Source organism: Schistocerca cancellata, chromosome 5 (assembly GCF_023864275.1).
Source record: "Schistocerca cancellata isolate TAMUIC-IGC-003103 chromosome 5, iqSchCanc2.1, whole genome shotgun sequence".
NCBI classification, from domain to species: Eukaryota; Metazoa; Arthropoda; class Insecta; order Orthoptera; family Acrididae; genus Schistocerca; species Schistocerca cancellata.
Genome location: NC_064630.1, coordinates 322,206,976 through 322,224,817, shown reverse-complemented (window position 1 = coordinate 322,224,817; position 17,842 = coordinate 322,206,976). Strand labels below are relative to the sequence as shown.

General features: G+C 39.1%; 1 protein-coding gene across 1 annotated transcript in view; it reads right to left on the bottom strand.

Moving 5' to 3' along the window:
- LOC126188991 (staphylococcal nuclease domain-containing protein 1) overlaps window positions 1-14,987 on the bottom strand; it is an 89,907-nt gene extending 74,920 nt beyond the window's left edge. Inside the window, exons 1-4 of the mRNA XM_049930786.1 lie at window positions 14,704-14,987; window positions 14,364-14,482; window positions 14,133-14,275; window positions 13,887-14,053 (exon numbers count right to left, since the gene is read on the bottom strand). Coding sequence (XP_049786743.1) covers window positions 13,887-14,053; window positions 14,133-14,275; window positions 14,364-14,482; window positions 14,704-14,748 — 474 coding nt within the window. The 5' untranslated portion in view covers window positions 14,749-14,987. The remainder of the gene's footprint in view (window positions 1-13,886; window positions 14,054-14,132; window positions 14,276-14,363; window positions 14,483-14,703) is intronic.
- Between the last annotated feature and the right edge of the window lie 2,855 nt (window positions 14,988-17,842).

Here is a 17,842-nt window from a genome sequence, read left to right as displayed (position 1 = left end):
TCTGTACACATGAATGGCCAACGGCAAACTTTGGCCAAGAAACAAGTGGACCACCCTGTTGCTGAGCATGCTGCCAAACATGAAATCCTTCATTTCAATGACTGCTTCACGGCCTGTGCCATATGGATCTTTCCCATCAACACTAGGACTTCTCTCCCATCAAGTCCCGCCTTTGTTCCCATTCCATCACTACACAGCCCTCTTTGCACCCAGTCTTTTTACTTCTCTCCTTTTAGTTATATCCCCCCCCCCCCCAATGCCCTCCGTCTAACCTCCCAACTGCACATAGCTGCCCTACCCTCTCTCCACCTTGCCCCTGCATGCTCCCCAGCAGCACTTCACTGTCTGCCATCCCTACCCTATTATTCCTCCCTGTCCCCAACCCAGCCTCCTCCTTACCCCCACCCAGTTGCCACTCCTATCATGCACTGGGGCTGCTGGTCGCAGTGTGGCTTCAGTTGCCTAAGACAGCAGTCCTGTGTGTGAGAGTTGCGTTTGCTTGTGTTTGTGTGTATGTATGTGTGCATCTCGTCTATTTTTGATGCTGTCTTACTGGTCAAAAACTTTATATGTGACAGTCTTTTTGTTGTTCCTATCTGCGACTCAGCATCTCCACTATATGGTGAGTAGCAACGTTCCTTTTCATAACACCGTTACTTTCCATTCTGGACTTTCGACTGTACAAAATAGTATTTAACATGATACTGGTGTTATCAATAATACAGGTTTTTGTAACAGCTTCATCTCTGTAATGTATAAGACATCCACTAAAAATTATCAGTAACACAGGAAAAATGTATTTTAACCAAACAAAAAGAACTAGGTGGCTTTAGAAACTGGGTGAGCCACCTGCACAGGAAAAATGTATTTTAACCAAACAAAAAGAACTAGGTGGCTTTAGAAACTGGGTGAGTCACTTGCACATCATGAATGAAATTGTAGAATGCTGCCATGGATGTGAATTACAGCTTTGCCTTGAATCCACAGGCTATGATAAAGCTCTCAATTTACAGAAAATCTGTACTAACAGCCCTTCAAAACCAAGGTGCTTATTCTATTTATACCAGTATTAAGAAACTAAATGACTTACAGGGTGATTCAGGAGGAATGCCACATCAATTTATGAGGCAATTCCACATGTGGAAATAAATGAAAAATGTCCTACGAACACATGTCCAATTTTCAATCGTTACAGAGTTGGAGAGGCTTGAAGACTACACACGGCCATAAATGAATATGAAGACAAGTTACTTACTGAAATACTGTACAGGCACTGTGATAAACAGAATAATGGTGGACAGATGGCTTACTCATCATGCAGGAGGTGTGGGGTTCTCCATTCTCCAACAGTTGGCAGCATCATGTCGTCATACCGAGGCAACAGCTGGAAGCATACTCAGTCTTCAATAGTGGGTTGGATCAGTGAGCAATCTTGTAGCCGTGTGTGTGTGTGTGTGTGTGTTTTTAGTTGAGAAAGTCCACTGTGTCTATGAATACCAACATGCCGCATATGTTCACTCACGGAGAATATGCAGGTATATTGTTTGTATATGGATACTGTAATAGCAGTGCCCATGTGGCTGTGACAGAATACCAGAAATGTTCCCTGATCGACAAACCCCCCATGCCAGGGTATTCCCCAGGATTTTTCAACCATTGTGTGCATTTGGATACAACCAGTGTACACGTAACACCATAACATGAGGCGCCCAGTTAGTTGAGGAAAGGGAAAACATAACTGCAATGGTGTAACTGAGTCCCACCACCAGTACACGGCTTATTAGCAGTCAGCTCAGTATTCAACAAATGCAAGTGTGGTGTGCTTTACATTTTGATGTGTTGTTCCTGTTCCATGTGCAGCCCATGCTACATCTATGTACAGCAAGCAGATAACAGTTTTATGTATGGTGGGCTGTACACAAAGACGTCATGCAATACACTATTTACAAATGAGGCTACATTTACATGCAATGGTATCATGAACACCCAGAATTCTTATATATGGGTGACAGAGAACCCACATGACACTAGGGAAACAAGATTCCAAGTCAGGTTCTCAGTGAACATCTGGTGTGGTACGACTGATGGCCTGCTAATAGGGCCTGTGTTCATGCCAAATTGAATATGTAGATTTCCTGATAGAAGCCCTACCTACGCTTTTGTAAGATGTGACATTAGAGCAACGATGGGAAATGTACGTGCAGCATGATGGATCACCACTTCACTGTGCTGGACAAGTAGCACAGTATCTAAATAACTCATTTCCTCAATGGTGGATTGGCCATGGTGGACCATTAACTGGCCTGCCAGATCACCAGACCTAATAATGTTACACTTCTGTTATCGGGTTGGTGAAAGGGGAATGTCTATGCTATGAAGATGGCTAAATGTGAAGAACTTGTTGCTCACATCAGCAACACTTTTGCCCGCCGAGATGATGTCCAATATGCAACACAACACATCCTAGAACAAGTTGACAAGTGCACCGAGATTGGTGGGAGACTTTCTGAACACCTCTTGTCGACTGTCACACCATAATTCTTACCCCCACAGCACCTATACAGCATTTTGGTAATTAATATTCACATTTGTCTTCATGATCATTCATGGATGTGTATAGTCTTCAACCCACTCCAGTTCTGTAATGATTGAAAATCTGACATGTTCATAAGACTTTTTTGGTGTATTTTCACATGTAGAATCAAATCACAAATTGTGTGACATTCTGCCGAAATCACCCTATATATCAATGCAGAAACTCTTATTAGATTGCATCAATATAGTGGACAATTCAGAATTTAAAGAGGTGTCTGGCAATGGGAATTCCATCACTAAAGCTACTATTAACAGCTCCGGATGGTTTTCAAACAACTAAACTGGGAAAAATAAGGGAGATATGTTAGTGGAACATAACTAAATCATGATGGCTTTGCAAATGGCTTTGTACTGTTTGCCACCTGTGCAAAATAATCTTCAAAAATGGAAAAATTCAATACAGTTACTTTGAAAGTAGACCTGAAAAAGACTTATGCTAATACAAAATCTAATACCATAATAATAACACCGAAAGGAAAACTGCACAAATTAAAAACAAAGTAACAGAACCAGAAGATGAGATTTATACTTTGAGTAAAATATGGTGGCAATGGACTGAAAAAAAAAGAGTAAAAATAGCCTGTAATGTTTTTGATAAACCGAATAAAAACCTCAAAAATAAGTTTTCAATGTTCCAATCAGCCTTTTGTCATTAGTCAATTCCAGCACTAATGGTCAGTTGTGCAACCGCAGAATAAAACCAGTAACAGCTATCTGAGGAATAGGCAAACTATGGTATAACTGGGAGCATGTATCATGTAATGTCATTTTATTCCTTTGTTAATCATTCCTGGAGGAGCGTTTCCATTCAGTCAGGTTGTGAATGGAACTTTCAGAGTATTTTGTATGCAAAGTTCATGATATTTAGTTGATTCCACCATTGCCTGAGAAAACATTTGTGCGCGAGTGCAAAGTATTCGAAATGCCAGAATTTTGCTCTCGAGGGGACAGACTAGTGAAGCAGCCATAGACTTCAAGAACTTGATAGGAAACAAGAGCGTTGACATCATCACAACTAATGAAAATGTTGATAAACATTTCTGCAAACTTGAAAGCTATGTATACATATAACACAACACTAATACAGGGTGATCAACAAGTCAGTATAAATTTTAAAACTGAATAAATCATGGAATAATACAGATAGAGAGGTACAAAGTGACACACATGCTTGGAATGACACAGGGTTTTATTAGAACCAAAAAAATACAAACGTTCAAAAAATTTACGACAGATGGCGCTTCATCTGATCAGATAGCAATAATTAGCATAACAAAGTAAGACAAAGCAAAGAAGATGATCTTTACAGGAAATGCTCAATATGTCCACCGTCATGCCTCAACAATAGCTGTAGTCGAGGAATAATGTTGGTAACAGCACTGTAAAGCGTGTCCAGAGTTATGGCGAAGCATTGGCGTCAAATGTTGTCTTTCAGCATCCCTAGAGATGTCGGTCGATCACAATACACTTGCGACTTCAGGTAACCCCAAAGCCAATAATCGCACGGACTGAGGTCTGAGGACCTGGGAGGCCAAGCATGACGAAAGGGGCGGCTGAGCACATGATTATCACCAAACGACGAGCGCAAGAAATCTTTCACGCGTCTAGCAATATGGGGTGGAGTGCCATCCTGCATTTTGGTTCTAATAAAACCCCATGTCATTCCAAGCGTGTGTGTCAATTTTTACCTCTCTAACTAAATTATTCTGTGGTTTATTAAGTTTTCAAATTTATACTGACTTTTTGATCACCTGGTATATTAAAGTAGGTTAAATAAAGAATCACATACACTGTTTGACCAGTAAGAGACTTGTTTCAAAAGTTCACAATTTTCCAAATCCCAAACATTTTCATGCAGACTCGGGGAACAGATAGCATGGAAGTATAGTAAACAAAAGAGGGAGGGAGGGCACCATCTTGGAGCTTCATTTTTACGAGGGATAAAGCAACTCCAATGGTGCTTGTGTGTACTAGAATAGAATTAGTAAAGAAGTAATAAATTAAAACATCATGCCTGATGCTGAAGTTTTAATGCACGAACAGTGAAAATATAGAAAATGAAACTTTTTCATTATTCTGTAGGAGGTGCCAGAGAAAGAAAGTTTTGAGGTTTTAAATTACATGTAAAGTTTGTCGTAAGTCTCTTAAGTGCTCTCATTTTCAAATACTGGATGAATATAGTCTAGACAATCCGCATGCTGACAGTTATGCTGTCTGAAGATGTATACACATTTTAATAGTTGACTTATTGTTTTGAAGTTTTAATGTAAAATTCTACCTTCTAATAAATGACAGTCAATGTTTTTGAAACTGTTAATAATCTAGTGATGATTTCTAATCAGCAAGTAGCTTGTCTCAAGGCTACACATGGAAATGCCAATTAGTTCTATGCACCAGACATCTGGGTGTGTGGCTCCTGTGGAATACAGCTCTTATGGGCCTACCCAAGGCTATGTCCATTCAGCCTACAGCTGTCCTACCAACCACAACAATTTTCACATACTACTGCTTACATCAAAAGTGAATGTACAGAGTGACAAAATCCCTTTTGAATCCTTTTCCCTTTATGCCTCTATTGCTGTTTGATGCATCAATGTTTTAATAGTGTTTTAGATGTTTTTTTGTTCTTGGCATTAGCAATTCTATTCATTGTAGGAATCAGATGAATCACTAATATTACATTACAGCTGGTGTTCAGCTGGTCTGACTGTAGCAACAGACTGATATGTAGCACTGCCCGAGGCCTACGTTATGTAGAAAGGTTATGATTTGCCTAAGTCAATGAAAATGAATGCCAAAAAAGCAATGGTGACCAGTGGCCTGTAGTGCAGCTTGACGTTTATCCCTATTTAATCGACTGATTTTGGGAGAAACTAATTTTTTTTCTCATTTTAATTGCTCTTAGAAAAGAAGTTTGTAAATGTCTCACTACTGCGCACTGAAATATGATAACACGTCACCATCTAGAGAGAGGTTCATGAATGAACAGAGGAAATAGGGGTATGAAAAACCAATTCCTTGCTTGCTGATGGCTTATGCGGAGATAAATGACTATCACTGGGAGTAAAAAGAACCAACTGCAAAATGCAAATTTCACGGGATCAAGAAAGGCACGTGCTCAAGGCATCTGCAACTTCATCGTAACTCACATCAATGATTTGATTCAGTTTTAATGATAACTTGTCAGTTGCACAGTTTTTCAAACTGTCATTTTGGAAACATCGAATAGCTTTCCCAAGTACAGAACAAAGTAGATGTGGATTTGTTTAAATTACAGCCTTCAGACTTACATCATGAGCTAAATTATATTGTATAGCCAAAACTATTTCATGAAAGCATCAGATACTTTGAACTTAGTGAAAACAACTTGGCAGCTCTGCCTCAAAGTGATAAGCTACTGCACTTAACAGCGATCTACCCCAATGGCAGCCACATGCCAAATGATGCTTCTTTACGCCAAAACAGATGAAACGACTCATACGAAATACTACGAATAAGGACATACTGTGCACTTGTTATGCATTCTATTAAAAAGTACTATCTGATCATCCACATTTCAATGAAATGGCACCTGGACCATTACGCAGTGCAGAAATGGAGATGAGCAAATTTGACCAATAAACAAATGAATAAAAGTAAGCAAAAGAATTGCATAAATATGTGATATGGACCAATTCCTTTGTTGTAACCTATGAAATTTAAGTTCTTAAAAAGGGGTGGTAGTGTGTTCCCACACATGTGAAATTTTCTGACTTTTTAGTACAAACCTTAAAAAAAATGATACATTTTGGACAGCTCTTTAATGCAAAGTATCACTCAAAACTGCATATTTTCATAATATACAGATATAAATATGAAAACTAACAAACACTACATGTTAGCACTGCAACATAGCGGCCTATCAGTTTGCTTCTGTCAGCCAATCACAGCGAAAGATGCTTGGTGTCACAGAAACATTGCTATTTTGTCTTGCAAACTCATTAACACAGCGGACTGAACACATTCAAAACATTAAACAACAAGTTTGGAATTGAAAACAAGAAAAACATTACACATGCAGCAAAGCTACCATGTTGTTGTTGTTGTGGTCTTCAGTCCGGAGACTGGTTTGATGCAGCTCTCCATGCTACTCTATCCTGTGCAAGCTTCTTCATCTCCCAGTATCTACTGCAACCTACATCCTTCTGAATCTGCTTAGTGTATTCATCTCTTGGTCTCCCTCTACGATTTTTACCCTCCACACTGCCCTCCAATGCTAAATTTGTGATCCCTTGATGCCTCAAAACATGTCCTACCAACCGATCCCTTCTTCTAGTCAAGTTGTGCCACAAACTTCTCTTCTCCCCAATCCTATTCAATACCTCCTCATTAGTTACGTGATCTACCCACCTTATCTTCAGCATTCTTCTGTAGCACCACATTTCAAAAGCTTCTATTCTCTTCTTGTCCAAACTAGTTATCGTCCATGTTTCACTTCCATACATGGCTACACTCCATACAAATACTTTCAGAAACGACTTCCTGACACTTAAATCTATACTCGATGTTAACAAATTCCTCTTCTTGAGAAACACTTTCCTTGCCATTGCCAGTCTACATTTTATATCCTCTCTACTTCGACCATCATCGGTTATTTTACCCCCTAAACAGCAAAACTCCTTTACTACTTTAAGTGTCTCATTTCCTAATCTAATTCCCTCAGCATCACCCGACAAGCTACCATACACCACATTAAAGATCTCTCCAATACGTGTCTTTTACAACAATTTCTGCGATAAAGTACAGAGAAATGTGAGAATATCAGATAATTGTGCTACCTATGGACCCTACCTTGAAGTTCACTTTTTGTGTTATTTAGTAGTTGATTAATGAAATGGAAAGGAGAGTATGTAAACTTTAGGTTAGAGAGAAATATTGCACCTCTTCTTGAATCTTGTTTGCGGTTGCAGACTTATCCGTTGTGTACGTCTAGGTTAGTTCCAATCAGCAAATGTAGCAGCCTTCTCTTCTGTGGAACACAAGAGCCATACCTGACAGTGAATGTAAACTATTATTAATGAAAGAAAGCAGCTGAAATTTAGGAACCTATAAACACTGAAGAAACAAAGCTCCAGAATGTCTTGGAAGAAAATGTGAAAAGAAATAATGGCATGTCATGGAATAGTTTTAGAAAACCAATGGAATGGAATGATCTTAAAAGAAGTGTAGCACATTCGCAGAAATGTACTACGACTGAAAAGGTGGAAAAGAGGCAGCCATTAAAAACAAATGGGACAGGATTTAACAAAGACAGCATGAAAATTTAAAAATTCTGAAAGTGAACAGCACAATATTGGTCACTCAGAAATGATATTAATCCAGAAATTAGCAAAGATGAGGAATGAATGGAAAAAGATATGAAACTAATATAAAATTTAAGCATCATATGGGTGCTGCAAGCTGACCAAATAACTTTAGAGTGTATAAAAACAGCACAACCATTAGAGGTCAAAAAGGTAATTAGTGAATGGAAGGGGAAAATAATGTAAGAAATCAGGACAATCGAAAATGTGGATTCAGTGCAAGGAGTTGAGAGAATATTAGTACACCTTCAGAATTTCTAATAGAGTTGCACAACTCTGAAAGAACAAATATTCAGATATTTATGAAATACCAATGGAACTTACAGACATCATGCCAAAATGTGGGACACGAACTATACAACATCAGCAACTAAATGAATGGGGAAGTTACATCAGATTTTGGAAAGAACGTAATTATTACAGTTCCCTAGAAAGCTAAAGCAGACAGATGGGAAAAATACTGTACACTCAAGGTACAAGCATACGCATCAAAAAGACTCAAATAGGCAGTTCACTGAAGACTGGAATGGAAAATAAAGGGAGTTAGGAGAAGATCAGTTAAGTTTTAAGAGAACAAGTACTCAATAATTAATTTAAGCAATGTGATTAACAAACCAAGCAGATTCAAGAAAAGCAAGAAAACATACATTATATATTTGCAACAGGCTTTCAATAATTAGTAACTGAATAAAATTTTTTAAATTGTTAGGCAAATGGTGTCAATTACAGGTAGAAGGGTAAGACATTCTCTTGATGCAAAGGAGACTTGATTAGGAAGCACTGACAGTGGCACGAGAGATCTAAATTAGAAAGATTTAGGTCACGATGCTCACCCAGCACTGACGTTTAATTCGTCTACTGAAAGGGGAATGAAGGAAGTATAAAACTGACTCTGTGTGTGTGTGTGTGTGTGTGTGTGTGTGTGTGTGTGTGTGTGTGTGTGTGTGTGTGTCCAAAGACCACAAACAAAATAAGATGAAAAAGAAATTGCATGTTTGATGTAGATGTGTATCTTGTGCTGGTACTTCCGTTGTAAAGCTTAGTATGAACAGACTGACTGTTACACTTTTTCTGCAATTTTTTGCTGCAGAACCTTTGTGACTGGGACTTCCTCACCCCACTATGCAAAGAATTGTGTTTGCTGCTTTGTTTGCCTCAAGGAAAGCGAGAAGCTGAAAGTTGAGTCATCTGCTGTGCTGCTGCAAAATATACATTATATAAATAAAGCAAAGCTGCATTCCTCGCCGAAGTAGACTTTCAGAAATGATTTACTTTATGTATAAAACTTTGAAAGCCTCTTGTTTTGAGAGCTCATGTTTCACTGTGCAGTTGTTCTGAAACATTTTCAATCAAATTGATATCACTTAAGATGAATTGCATATCTCTAATCAGTTTTCCAATGGAGGAAAGGGCAGCTACATGAAACTTGGAATACAAACCACGCTCCGTTTGTGGCAAATCTCCACGTTGCTGAGAGGTGAATGCTAGCTGAAAATGCAGAATGAAAAAACGTGACCTGGTTGCGATCTGATCCCACATCCTTTCAGTTCCCAGCCACATACTCCCCACCACTAGACCACAGCACAAGATTTGAATTTGGTCACGTCTGCTGCTCTCTAATTATGGTAGCTGTATGCTAGGTGGCAATGGTATTGTTTGTGCAGTGGTAAAGGACTGTAATTAACCATAATTCAGACAACTTATACGAAATATTTGTAAATTATATATAGAAGAGATGACATTCCAAACGAGGAATGGGTGAAATATTTATCTGTTACGCTGTTTCCTAGTTCTACATTTTACATAAGAGGTTCAACTCTGTATCACACCAGAATTGAGAAAGACACAACCCGCCCCTCTCAGTGATTTTCTGGCTCCAATAGGTCTAAAACATAAGTTGATCCAGCCTTACATCACAACTACAGGGACTGGATAAAAATGTGAAAACACTGTAAGAAATACTTGTTTGCTCATAAATACAGGGGACAGCCAAGCCTGCAGGTTGCACTGTTGAGTTTGAACACAAATGGCACCTGTGCAACGTCCTAGAGGGCAAGCGTCAGTCATGATCAGAAGTGTGTTCTGCATAGTTTTGAATGCATTATATCAGAGCTAAGTGGACTTTAATTTGAGCAAATTGTTGGTGCTTGTATAGTGTGCACTTTTGTAACAAAGGGAACCAAAAGTGTTTGTGGTTTCAACATGCACTTATCAACGATTTATAGTGCATGTAGGGAAATCAGCTGCTAAGTCACAACAAGGGCAAAAGTCAGTGTTGAGTGATTGTGCTGGATGATCATTGGCAAGGATGTTGACAAAAAATAAGAGGACAACAGCTGCAAAAGTCACTGTTGAACTGAATAATGCACTCGCGAATCATGCAACACAAAACAGCACAAAGGCAGCGTCACAAGCAGGGAATTGCAGGTGAACTGGAATTCCAAGACCACTAATCAAGCCAAATGCCTGTAGCAAGAAAGTGGTGCCAAAACCATAAAACCTGGACTATGACACAATGGAAGAATGTCATTTGGTTGGCTGTGTCTTGTTTCACATTGTTTCTGACAACTGGTAGCGTTTACATCCATGAAACATGGCAGGGTTTCAGTGATTATTTGGGCAGCCATATTGTGGTATTTCACCGATCATCGATTACTCTATGGTCACATAACTTCCAATGATTATGTGAGAGTTTGGCTGATCACGTCCAACCCACTGTAAAATGTTTGTTCCCCAATGCCAATGCTGTGTTCAGGCAGCCTGTTCACACAGTTCAAATAAACCAAGACTGGTTCTGTGGACGAGGATGAACTGTCGCACTTCCTCTGGCCCTCAGTCATCAGATCTCAAGATTACTGAACCCTTGTGGTCTGCTTTGGCAAGTAGAGTGCTTGATCCTATCCACCTCCATCACTATCACCTCAACTTGGCACTATTTTATAAGAAGAGTGATATAGGATTATCTTGAAAACACAGTATCTGTATCTATCCATTAAGAGATGACTGGAAGCTGTTTTGAATGCCAACGAGTTTACTGAACTGTATTAGGCATGGTAAAGTGTTATGTTTTTGTACTTCCAACCTCTATACCAGATACACTGTAAATTTTGTATAGCCTTTTCTTCATCATGCTCTTAAACTCTTTCTTCTCTACTCCTCAGGGTCTCTTAGCCAAGTATGTCATATGACTGTCTTTCCTAAGAATGTCATTTCCCTGCACACAACTGCAACTTTGTTACCTGCAAATAACCTTGTACAGCTATAGACATTACCCGTCAAGTCATTTACCTATATCGAACAGTTTCACTCTTGACTTTGCCGCCCTATTAAGGGTAATGTACTGAGTGCCTTTTTTTCTGTTTGGTATGAATTATTCAATCCAACAGCATCTGTCAACTAGATAACTGTGCTTAAGGGTTTCTGGTGAAATAAAAAAAGTATCAACCCCAGCTCCTCTACCTACCGACTTCTGGATTGCATAAACAAATAGACCAAGGAACGATTCACATAATCTGGGCTTGTGATACCCATATTAGTTCCTGCAGAGGAGTTACTCAATCTTAAGAAAATTCTTCACTTATGAACACAAAATTCGTACTATAATTTTATGACACAGAGGTCAGTTACATGTGCCTATACTTGTGTGTTTCTGTACTGTAGCCATCTTTATAGATTCAACTGACATTTGTCTTTTCCAGTCAGTAGCACACTTCCACCTATCTTTGAGAATTTTATTGAGGAACCTCAATTCATTTTCAATTCTGCACTTGTTTCTATATTTGTAATTTTTGAATCTGGTCAGCAATCAAACACAGAATCTCATCTGTTCGTTAGTGAGGACAGACAACCAATGACTACTACAACTGCTACTAAATTTTAAATTAACACAGTCGCCTGGAACCAACAAATAATTTTAAATTACTTTCAACCTTTATTTTGTAATGGATTGTGTGATGAAAGATGAAAACTAACATGATGAATCAAGAGTCAACGTGAGTAGCCAATCACAACACTCATTAGTAATTTTCTAAGTTTCATAAATGAAGTTAGCTGTTACTTTGTGCTATGATGTACCAAGTTACCCACATCCTCTGAATCTGTGAAAAAAAAAATCTGAAGTAGGACACACTAGTAGATGATTGCAAATACAAACATATCTCTGCCTGCAGTGCACAGCAATCATTTCTGACTTTTAGGTTATTGGCTTTGCCACCTACCAACCTATTTATCACATTCCAGCCTAAGTCACACCTTGGTCCACACCACAGATCAAAGTCACCACAATCAAGGTTTCAGGTGGGTGAGCAGTATCAAACTAGTCAATAACCATGGCTTTCAGTGTGATTGCTGCATGTTTAACCAACAGCAGTTGAATCTGTGCTATTAGGTCACAACCTAATCAATCTTCACTGACTGTCTACAACCAATAACAAAAAACTGAAAACAGCAACACCTAATGTAAGAGCAGCTGACACCATAAATGCACATTAGCCCATACCTGGATAGGATGTGCAGGTGTCCCCCCAATAAGTACTATCAACATTGCTGTTTATACTAAATCATTGGCCATCTTTTCCTCTTGCACTGCAATGCAACCAATAGAAGACTTAAAAACTTGCCAATTTTCACAGCCAAAATATCTAACCACATAAAAATATCACAAATATCCAAAATTCTATGACTAATACAACAATTTCAAAAAAAAATCCACATATTGAATATCCACATTCAGTTTATATCAATACACTAAATAAACAGCACTTTATGACAAATCCATTGCACAACAACTCTTTGTCAACCCTTGCTAACCACAGTGGGAAGTTACTTCACTGACCAGGTGAACTATCTCACTGGTAAGTATAAATGAAATCTTACCAGCTTGGACTAATTTCAACTACAATTGAGCAATTCATTGTTTACATTGCTGTCTACATTACACAAGGCTGAACTGAAAGATATCAAAATGTTCCCAACCAGAAAAGTGTACTATAGGAGTCTATGGTTTGAGACATCATTAAGGTTGCTAAGCACTAATAAGAGAAGAAAATTATATGCTCCATATGTAGGCCCATGCTTAATCTATGTCATTTATTCAACAATGTCACATCAGACTACTGAAGCTGTAAAAATAAAATAAAATAAAAAACAGAAATTAAAATTATATACTGAAAAGATGGGGATGGTCCACTTAGCATATAATAAAAGAAAAACCATGTTCGAAACAGAAATGTAGAATGAAGAAACATTTCACTGCAGCAAAAGTTCTCTCCCCTATTCCCCAAGTAAGGACAGAGGAGACATTTATTAATTTGGAACACAGGCTGTCAGTGAAGGAAACAAGTGGAGGAGAATGCTAAAGTCTTTAGGACTGTTGAACAGGCATGTTAAAAAAACAAATACAGTTGCAACTTTAAAAAAAAAAAAAAAGAGGGGTGGGGGGCAAATCAAAGTGCCAAGACAAATATGAAACAGACTTGTTATAAACCTTTAAAGTACAGCACCAAATTAACGAATATTTTAAGGCGTGGGAGAGGAATGCAACATACTGATGAGTAAGGGTTAGTGCAGATACAAATGCAATCGTTTTTGCCTTGGGGAGTTACACGAATACTATTACATGAAAGGGGAAATTTACCAACCAAACAGCCTCCACAGTTACAAATACAACCAAATAGCAATGAAGTAAACTTCTCAATCAGACTATAAGGCAGTGGATTTTTTCCACCGGGCTGTATGTGAAAACTAAGCAACAACATTATTTACTGGGAGCTTCACGACTCCTCACTCTTCACTATCTGCCAACAGTAGTGAGACTGTTAGTAAACTTAAAGAGTAGCAATGAAGCATTCATCTTCTAGCAACACATCTACTTCTTTTCACATTAAATCTTCAATTGTACATAATGGTCCTTCCCACAATTGTAAACTGTGAAGTAACACTTATAATTACCTGTGCACCTGTCTGAGCCCACTTTCCCTTTCCTGCTGTTTTCGCATGCTCCTCAAGCTCTGCGAGTTTTGCATGTTCTGGGCTTGCAGACCGACCACCTTCTCGGCGAACACTTGCCAGGCCCTCTGCTACCAGACTTTCCGTTACATTTTCTGCCGTACTCAAATCTGATGACAGACGGAGAAAAATTAGTTAATATAAACTTCATTACATAAGTTGAGTAGTCTAACAGCTTCATGCACCCACCTTTTCCAAGATATATACATCCGTATTCTCTGCTCGTGTTCTGAGTCTTATCGAGGGTGAAAAGAACTTCTTCACCAATAAGCTTTTTCCGTAGGAATTCTCTAGCATCCCATGCGTATGGTTCATCCTTGGTTTCCTCTGAACTGAGAAAAAATATACCTCGATAAGTACATGGATAAATATTCATATTGTACATAAACTGTATAGAAAGACTGGGGAAAAGAGGTTTACTTGGCTGTTGCTCGACGACCCAATTTCGGTGCGATTATATTGGAAAGGATTATAGTTTTCTCCTTTGGCGGACCGCCTTTCGGTTGCCCTCGGATGATTATAGTATCCCCCGACAGGACCTAAGGCAAGAAACTATTCCAGTAACTTTGCTTAGGTTGTGTTCCATGAAAGCCATATGCGACGTTCGTCTCAAGCATGGTTTCTGCTACGGCAATGTTATGCCAACAGGGCACTACAGAAAGCATCTCGAGGAAAATCCTTGAACACAAGGCACATACAATACCTACACACTTATCGGCTATTTCTAATAGATCAACTTTATTTCACAAACTTCACTTACTTGTTTAACAATACCGCGGTTTACTTTCGGCTGTTGAGTAGTCATTCTGCTGGACCATGCAGAGGTGTGCTGAAAAAGGTCAGTCACGTGACGTCACACGCGTCTTATCGTCGAAACGCTGCCAAAGTGTCTGCGTAGAAGTCAGAACATTCATTCGGTGTAGCTACTGCTTCGTTTTCTGTCTGGAAACATTCTCTGTATGTCAAGCACTCTTAATGTATTTCACTTGCTTGTCCGCTGCTATGGGTTGCCTTTCTCCTGGTGATGTGAAGAAACATGTGTCACTCCTATAGTTTCTATAGTACTTAGAACCCACTTGCACTTAAATAATGTCTTTGACGGAAGTAAGCACAAGACGAGAGCTTAAGTGTTGACAAATCAATGTGTTCTTTTTTTTAATGAGAAGTGATGTGATAAGCGAAGAACTGCAACAGTACAGACGCTATAAAATAAATCCGAAAATAGCAGCTGTTTCATGTTCTCGTCGATTATTCACGCAATTGCATGGAATAATATGCCAGAGGCACAATTAGTGAAGTAAGCTCTGGAAGTAGATTTTATTGAATTTATTTTCACATCACTATGCTCCGATCGACAAAGCGTGCCCACTTCTACGCAGACATTATTTTGCTCCTTCAACAATCATACCCAACATCAATGCTGAGAATGTAGATCTCGTACAAAACCCAAAGAAATTCTCGTTCTTTGTTCAACTTCAGTAGCGGCACCAAGCCCAGTGTCCAGATACTCAAGGATAAGGCAAGAACCGAAATCGAGGTTATGAAAACCATGGAGGTTTTTTACCTCCATGATGAAAACTGAAGCAGAAATGCTGAACTCTCTTTGATGTTCCTTCACAAGGAAGATCCAGATGTACTGCCTCAGTTTCTCAGACAATTTCAGAAATGAGTGACATAGATATTAGCTTCCCCACTTTAATTCTCGCACAAGTGTAAAATTCTACTCTATGAAAAAAATAAGTGCGTGTGTTCTGAGAAACAGCTGAAAAGTGAAAGCCATAAATAGGGGCAATCAGTTGGATGCTGTCCTTCATCACTCCGAAAAGCAGTTGCTTATCAGTACGACTCTAACGATTATATTACTATCAAACAAAGTTTGTGACTGGATGGCGGTTCTTGAGACGATGAGACATCACGTTATCTTGATGGAGGAGTGTTATTGACCGGAGGGAAGCTTGTTGGTAAACTTGCTGGTCGTGCTATGTGCTCTGACAGTGTTAATTGTAGCCACAGGCTACAGAGATATTTTCCTGAAAAGGCAGAGTCAGGGGAAGAGACTGTGACAGGCTTCAGTATCTGGGTACCGGAGTCAGCCCACAATGGAGATAGCATGTAAGACGTATACACATACAAATATTAATCATATACACATAAGGGCAGCAAGAAGCGTTGCATTTGTTTGATTCTGAAACACCTAAAGTGGCAGAAGCTTGAAAATAGACATCAACCATCCACCCAAAGCCTACATGAAAATTTCAGTCAGAACTAACACATTGACTGCCGCGAGCGCCTGACACTGTGTGTCCGCCTGCAGCCAACCTCTCAACTCTATTTAATATCTTCAGCTTCGATGGAGCGTAAAGTTGCGAAAAACGAAGTTCAAAACATTTAGGAAGAAATTGTACCCGGTTTTTTGGACAACGGCGTCAACTCAGTCAATAAATGCAAATAATGCACTGAACATAGTGGAGCCGCTCCACTACTGGAGCGTGTGGCCGAAGGCCGGCGCACGGAGTCATGCGTAGACCTCGGTTCGAGGATATGTCTGCCGGACCTTCGCGGCGGTCAACTTGTTAAGTCAGAAATGTCGGAATACAACACAATCCCCTACATATTCCTCCTGCGGGAAGCACGAAGACATATTTTTTGGCGTTCCTTAGTTGCGTTTATTCTTGGAGATGTGAAATGTCAACACAACTGAACTAAAGGCCGTTAGTTTTGTGCCTACGCATTTAGATTCTTTTGATTTGTGAAGCATTTCATGGTGATTTTGTGAACTTGGTGTTCCGTATGTGTGCTTAGTTGGCCCGTGTAAGCTGCACCAGGACGGTCGATTTTCGGTATTTCGAAACACATTTCATTTAATCACTTTACATTTGAAAATGAAAATCGGCCATCCTTGTGTGTGCAGGTCACTAAAGTTGGTTCATAAATAAAAATAATAGAAACTCATGCACAAAATGAGGCATTTAACCAGTCATTCTACATGTGTTCCATGTGCAAGTGGAACGAAAAGAAACCCTAATTTGTGGTACATTAAGATGTACTCTCTGCCACGTTTAACCAGTCATTCTACATGTGTTCCATGTGCAAGTGGAACGAAAAGAAACCCTAATTTGTGGTACATTAGGATGTACTCTCTGCCATGCACTGCGTAGTTGTTTATCAGAGTGAGTCTGTAGAAGTGGATTTATTGGGCAAAATTATTTGCAGACAGTGTTACTATTTCTCAATAAAGACACAACAATTTCATTTCACTGTATTTCTCTTATCTCAGCTGAGAGCTTTATTCAAAACTATCATCATCAGTAGGCCTGTTTGTGATATATAACAGGTTGAGTACAGTATTTTCACCTCTGGATTAGGCCAAGCTAATAATCAGGGTTGCCAGTGTTTATTATGCATTTGCTTCTCTGTTGCAGTGTTACATTTTTCTGGATAATGAAACACTTTCTCATATTGAATTGACATTCTTCCCCTTGAGTCTCCTCCTGTCTTTTGGCAGTGCATAATTCCATAAATCTAAATCTACATCAATACTCTGCAAACCACTATGAGATGCATGCCAGAGGATATGTCCCATTGTACCAGTTACTAGTGTTTCTTCCTGTTCCATTCACATATGGAGCATGGGAAGAATAATTGTTTAAATGCCTTATTCTAATCCTATCCCCACAATTCCTGTGTAGAGGGTTGTAGTATATTCTTAGAGTAACCATTTAAATCCAGTTCTTGAAACTTTGTTAATAGATTTTCTCAGGATAATTTGGTTCTATTTTCAAGAGTCTTCCAGTTCAGTTCCTTTAGTACCTCAGTGACACTCTCCCACAGATTAAACAAACCTGTGACCATTCATGCTACCCTTCTCTGTATACGTTCAATATCTTCTGTTAGTCCTT